This window comes from Suncus etruscus, chromosome 6 (genome assembly GCF_024139225.1).
Source record: "Suncus etruscus isolate mSunEtr1 chromosome 6, mSunEtr1.pri.cur, whole genome shotgun sequence".
In the NCBI taxonomy this organism is placed as follows: Eukaryota; Metazoa; Chordata; class Mammalia; order Eulipotyphla; family Soricidae; genus Suncus; species Suncus etruscus.
The window spans coordinates 31,325,816-31,332,423 of NC_064853.1; the positions used below are offsets into that span (position 1 = coordinate 31,325,816).

The following is a 6,608-nucleotide window of genomic DNA, read 5'->3' on the forward strand; positions in this document are numbered from 1 at the left end:
GCAGAAGCTCAAGAGCACATCCAAGCCAAAGGGCAAAGGATGGCTCTGTGGTCCTGAGCATGTGCCTGGCAAGTCTCCAGCTCCGTGGACTCCTGAGAACCCCAGCAATGCCAGCCCACCTGTACCCACACTCCCAGGAGCCCTCAGTAGAACTCAGGCCAAGCTCCCTTTGGGCCCTGGCTCATGGCAGCAGCTCACATTGCAACCTTATGAATAACTCAGCACGGAGTAGAAGGAGGGACTGAGTCCTGACCAGCTCCTGTTGTGGCTTTAAACTTTAATAGGCTGGGTGATGGGGTGGGGGGGTGGAGCTGCTGGGACAGGGAGTGGGGCAGAATGTCCGAGGTGGGGGAGCCCAGGTAGAGCTCCCCTGAGAAAAGGCACAGGAGAGGTCCTGGGGGGAGAAGCCCAGTCCTCCACAAGGCTGGGGCGCCTGAGCAGGACTTGGGGTATAATCTCTAGCCTTGCAGGCCCCTGAGGGACAAAGCCAGCTGGGCTGACCTGGCCAGGTTCCAGGTCACGGTGTGCTGGGGGGCTATGGGATAAGGTTGCAGAGAAACCCAAGGATCCTAGAATCTTCCATCCAGAAACCCCCACCCTGAAGGTGGAGCCGCAGACCAGGGGGCCATCCCAGAAGACCAGATCGTTTCTGGGGCCGGGTCTGCTGGCTGCATGGACGGTCCCATTAGCAGCCGGGACTTCCGATGCCTGCAGTTGGCCTGTGCGGCCCTGGGCTTGGTGGCCGGCAGCATCATCATCGGCGTGTCTGTGTCCAAAGCTGCAGCTGCTCTGGGCGGGATCTTTATGGGCGCTGCGGGTCTGGGTGAGCAGGTGCTGGGCTCAGAGGGGAGCTGGGCAGGGAACAGGATGGCATGGCCAGTGGAAAATGGATGTGCCATAGGGGAACTGTGTCAGTGGCAGGGGAGGCTGTCGGGCCTTGGAGGAGGTGGAGGAGAAGGCAGCCTTTCAAGTGACTCTCTGCAACCCCTCACTCTCCAGTCCAAGTCTTGGTTTTTGGGGTTAGGCGGTATCTGGGGCTCAGGAGGAGAGCAGACTTCTCAGGGGGCTCTCCTTGAGCCATGACGGCACCAGATCTGACAAAGGGGATTCTTTCCCTCGCCACCCACCTCAGTCTGTCTGGGCTCTGGCTACTGTTGAGAATTTTCCCAATCTCCATCATCTCCCTCACTGAAAGTAGAGTCAGAAGCAGCACTGAGGAGTTCTGGGCCCTGGAACATGCCAGGTCCCACCAAAGCCCTGACCCTTTGTCTGTGATGAAGTAGGGTGGGCAGGGCAGGACCCCCAAGGTCTGAGTGGAGAGAAGCCTCCAGTCCTGTTCTGGAGGAACCTGGGGAGGGGACTCAGAAGAGAGGAGAGTGGTGTAGTGACCAGCAGCTGAGAAAGAAGAAGCCTAATGTGCCCCGTTAAGGGGACAGGAGGCAAGAATGTAGGCTTTTCCCCTGCCGCCCCGGCTGGGCTGTACTGGTGGGGAGCCAGCCCACACCCCAGGCTTCCCCACCACCTCAAAGTTGGCCCTCCCTGTCTTAGGACTCATCCTCTTGGCCTACCCCTTTCTGAAGGCACGGTTCAACTTGGACCATATCCTGCCTGCGCTAGGTAAGTGCTTGTGTGTAAGTCCATGACCCACCATTCAGGACCTCACTCTGTAGGCATGTATAATGTATATGGTGTGTCTATGTGATGTGGTTTTTTTTTTGTGAGTTTTTTTTTGTTTGTTTTGGTTTTTGGGTCACACCCGGCAACGCTCAGGGGTTCCTCCTGGCTCTACGCTCAGAAATCGCCCCTGGCAGGCACGAGGGACCATATGTGATGCCGGGATTCGAACCACCGACATTCTGCACGCAAGGCAAACGCCTTACCTCCATGCTATCTCTCCGGCCCATCTATGTGGTGTGTTTGCATGTGGCTTGTATGTATATGTGGCGTGTGTGTAGTGGGTGGTATGTGTGATTTGGGATTGTGTGGTGTGTGCTATGTGCGGTATGCATGTTATGGTATGGTTATGTATGTTGTCTATGTGGTATATTTGGTGAATGTGGAATGGATATGTGTGGTGTGGGTGGTGTGGCGGTAGGGGCGTGGGGTTTAGTGGTAGGGGTTTAGTGTGGATGTGTGTGGTTTGCGTGTATGGTGCAATGTGTGGGTGTGTGATATGTGGATAGTGTGTGGTGTGTTGTATGTGTGTGTGCAGGCTTGACGTGACTCAGTGCAAGCAACTCAGCCTGATCACTCCACTGCAGGGGTGCCTGAGAGCTTCAACTACCTGGGGTTCCCATCTGCCCAAACAGCCAGATAATCCTACTTCCTCCCTGAGCTCCCACCAGGACTCCTAAGCAGTTCCCCTTTCTTTTTTTTTAGACTGGCTTTTATTTGTTTGTTTGTTTGTTTGTTTGGTTGGTTGGTTTGATTTTGGGACCACCCTGGACCATAAGGTGTGTAACCACTAGGGGTTACTTCCTGGTTCTGTGATCAGAAATCATTCCTAGTGGGCTCAGGGTAGCATATGGGATGCTGGGGAAAACACCCCACTGTGCTATCCTGAATCCCCCATCTTTCATTGAAACCCTCATGTTCTTGCTCCTGTTTCCTGTTTCAACTCCTTCCCAGAATCCCCCACTTAGAAATCTGTGGCATTCTCTGAGGGTCTGTTCCTTCTGATTTTCCTACATCAGTGTAGATTGAGGGGAGACTAAAGGTTTGTGTGGATCAGGGGGGATACAGGGACGAACTGGTGGGGGCCAGTCTTCCTTGCTAAGAACCCGGCTGGTCTTCCATAGGCAGCCTTCGCATTCACCCGAACCCAGCGCCAGATCGCGGGGAGGGCCAGTCCAGCGCCAATGGCAGCAAAGAGGGTAAGTTCAGAATCCCCCAGCCCAGCTAAGCAGCTCTGTGGGCCCCCGGGGGGACCAACAAGAAGTGAACACAGTGTCAAAGGTCACTGATTGGCCCTTCCCAGGCCCAGGCCCTCCCTCTCCTCCTCAGAATCCAGCTCAGGGCCAGTCACTGCCACTGGGTGCCCTCCTGCTCCTGCCCTGATGCTGGAAAATTCCAGGCAGGTGTGTCAGAGGCTCAGTGCACAGCCGTATCTGTGGCCTTCTGCTCAGCACTGGGCCCTTTTCAGACACTGGTCAAGCTACTTCCATGTGTCAGCATGTCCCCTTACTATCAGAATGACCCCCAGAACAGGGACTAGAATTAGCCCCACTTTTGAGTGGAGCCATGGAGGCCTAAGGAGCTTGAGTGACTGATAGGGAAGAGCTGCCAGTTTGGCCTCTAGTCACCAGTCCTACTGTGATCCTGTTGAAGAGCCAGTGGCCCATCCATAGCTCTGCCCTGGGACCTCTCTCCCTGTGTTCTCGCGCCCAGGGACTCCCCTTTCCTGTGTTCTCGCACCCTGTCTTGGTCCTGTCTTCTCAGACAGCTCTGTCCTCTCCTCCAGGAGGCCGCAGCAGCCTATCCACCGTGAGCAGGACCCTGGAGAAGCTGAAGCCAGGGGGCCGCGGGACTGGGGAGGGCTGAGATGGGTGAGGAGGGTCCCTGCCCTCTTTCCCCACGGCTCCCACCACCTCCGAACTGATGGGGCCAGATCTGAGGTGAGCCAGGTCTGCAAACACTGGACCTGCCTATTCCCCCCCCACACACACACACACTCCCTCCCTCCCTCCCTCCCTCCCTCAGGCATCCTTCAAAATGGCTTCCAGGTGGCTCGGGGAAGGGTCTGGATCATGGTGCCCCTGGCATCCCACCCAACGCCCCAGTATCAGCTTCTCAACCTGGATTTTCTTCCTGGGTTGCAGCTCTACTTCCCTTTTTATTGACTGATTTACTTTACTAGAATTTGGGGTCCAGGGATAATCCAGCCCTTTGCTTCACCAAAAAGAGAACTACAGGCCCACAGGAACTAGATAAGGGTCCTGGCTGAGCCCCTGGTCCCTCAAGTCTAGCTCTGGTTTCAAACTCACTGCCTGGTCAGACAGACGAAATTTCCAACAGCAACCCAGGCCTCTCCTCCAGACAGCACAGCAGCTGGGAGCAGAACTGTGTCCTCTGAAGGCTCCTGGTTCTTGACAAACAAGAGGGTTCTAACTGTGCTGGTGGTGGGCCAAACCTGAAAACTTCCCTGTCCTGCACTTTGGCCTAACTCCACCATTCAAGAATTGGGGTAATCCGGCTCTTCACAACTCTGCTGCCTTCCCTTCCCTTTCCATCTTCTGCCTCCCAACCATGAAAACACCATCTTATCTGACGTATTTCATGTCTCCTGGTGGCCCCTCTCCCTTCAACCTATCAAAACACCTGCCTTTGGGCCAAGGGATTGGCTCGGCACGAAAGTGCTTGGCTTGTCTGTGTGAAGCCCTGGGTTCAATTCCTGGCACTGTAAAAAAAATAATAAAGCAAAAACAACTTCCTGATTTTAGGGCTCAGAAAATTCATCTCCTCTACATAACACATGCTCCCTACCACAGCTCTGTTACAAGGGGTAGGTTCATCTTTATTGAACAGCTTAGGCAGTTTCAGTCTTTCTGGCCTCAATGTGATCAGGCACACAGTGGGTGCTCAATCATGTTAAAGGTCTAAGTCTACTTGAAAATCTACTTCCTGGGGCCGGGTAGGTGGCGCTGGAGGTAAGGTGTCTGCCTTGCAAGCGCTAGCCAAGGAAGGACCGAGGTTCGATCCCCCGGCGTCCCATATGGTCCCCCCAAGCCAGGGGCGATTTCTGAGCACATAGCCAGGAGTAACCCCTGAGCGTCAAACGGGTGTGGCCCAAAAACCAAAAAAAAAAAAAAAAAAAAACAAAATCTACTTCCTGGTTCCGGAAGCAGAAGGTCAGCCAGGAAGAGTATCGTCCTCTGATCATATGACACCTCATCCTAGACACCTCCCTGGAATTCTCTGTGTTTTGTTGATTTTTGTCTATCACTGCTCCCATCACTCAGGGAGATGTATCCATCCCCCATCAAGAATTTGGGTAGAGGGGTGGGAGAGATAGCATGGAGGTAAGACGTTTTTGCCTTGCATGCAAAAGGATGGTGGTTCAAATCCCAGCATCCCATGTGGTTCCCCAAGCCTGCCGGGGGCAATTTCTGAGCGTAGAGCCAGGAGTAACCCCTGAGCCCTGCCGAGTATGACCAAACACCAAAAAAAAAAAAAAAAAAAGAAAGAAAGAAAAAAGAAATTGGGTAGATGGGGCCAGAGAGATAGCATGGAGGTAGGGCATTTGCCTTATATGCAGAAAGATGGTGGTTCGAATCCCGGCATCCAATATGGTCCCCCAAGCCTGCCACAAGTGATTTCTGAGTGTAGATCTAGGAGTAAACCCTGAGCGCTGCCAGGTGTGATCCAAAAGACCAATAATAAATAATAATAATAATAATAATAATAATAATAATAATAATAAATAATTTGAGTAGAGCATTTGTCTTGGACACAGTCAACTTGGATTCAATCCCCGATGCCACATATGGTGTCCTGAGCACCTCCTTGAGCAGAGAGCTGGGAGTAAAGCCTAAGCACCATTGGTGTGGCTCAAAAATAAACCAAAAAAAAGAGCCAAAGATATAGCTCAGGTAGGGTGTCTGCCTAGCACACAGCGGATCCAGGATGGTGGTTTGAATCCCAGCATTCCATATGGTCCCCCAAGCCAGCCAGGAGCGATTTCTAAGCACAGAGCCAGGAGTAACCCCTGAACTTCGCTGGGTGTGGCCCCCCAAAAAAGTATGGCAGAGGGCCAGAAGTCACAAAGTACCCCCCAGGTATTGGAAAACTAGCTGAAAATGGGGGAGACCATTCAACTGTATGAGGGGAAAGAACTGGGGACCTCTCTCTCCACACTCCTCAGACCACAGGGATCACATCTGGAGCAAGCTCAGTGCCCAATGTTTCCATGGGGTTGTTTCCTGGAGGTGTGGACAGGATTTCCCAAAGCCAGAGAGGTCAAGCCCCTCTCCCTCATTCATCCCACCCACATGAAGCCCGTGGTTCTGGGCAGGGCCTGTCCCAGAGGGGCTGGGAGGACTAGAGAAAAATAAATGAATTAATGAGTCCACCAAAAGGCAAATGCTGGGGTGATGGGGAAGAAAGAGGCACAGGTCCAAAGACCATTGAAACTGGTGAGTATTCTCAGTATCTCGGTTTATCTCCTTGGTCTTGTGCTTCGGAGGTGGCCTTTACCCCAATCCAGAAGATAGCTGATTGTGGTATTTGGATACAACACCCCAATGCACCCCATCCTACACCCCCATCACCAGGGTGACACCAATTATGATTTGGAGGCAGGGGCTTGGGCTAAGCAGTCAGAGCAGGTGCTGGACCAGTCAAACCTAGAGCAGGTTCCAACGTAGAGGGGGCTCTGTGTCCCCACCCTGTTCAGACACCCTTCCAGGCAGTGCCCCCACCTTAATGCTAGGGACCCCAATTTATGCCCCCCTGCAGGAGGGCTGAGACCTGGAGAATGGGGGCTAAGAGGAGCCCCACTGCATGAAGGGGGTGGGGCCACAAGACAAGCGTGAGCCCAGGCTTGCTCCCCACTCATCACCCCAACAGGGAAGGGGGGAGCATTCCCCACTGCAAAGCTCTACCCTCAGTCC

The 6,608-nt window shown here is 53.6% G+C and overlaps 1 protein-coding gene across 1 annotated transcript; it reads left to right on the forward strand.

The window, feature by feature from the left end:
- The first annotated feature begins 672 nt into the window (after nucleotides 1-672).
- KNCN (kinocilin) lies at nucleotides 673-3,540 on the forward strand. The gene is made up of 4 exons (XM_049775127.1): nucleotides 673-823; nucleotides 1,549-1,617; nucleotides 2,799-2,873; nucleotides 3,461-3,540. Exons 1-4 carry the CDS (start codon nucleotides 673-675, stop codon nucleotides 3,538-3,540), a joined length of 375 nt encoding a protein of 124 aa, XP_049631084.1.
- The last annotated feature ends 3,068 nt before the right edge of the window (nucleotides 3,541-6,608 follow it).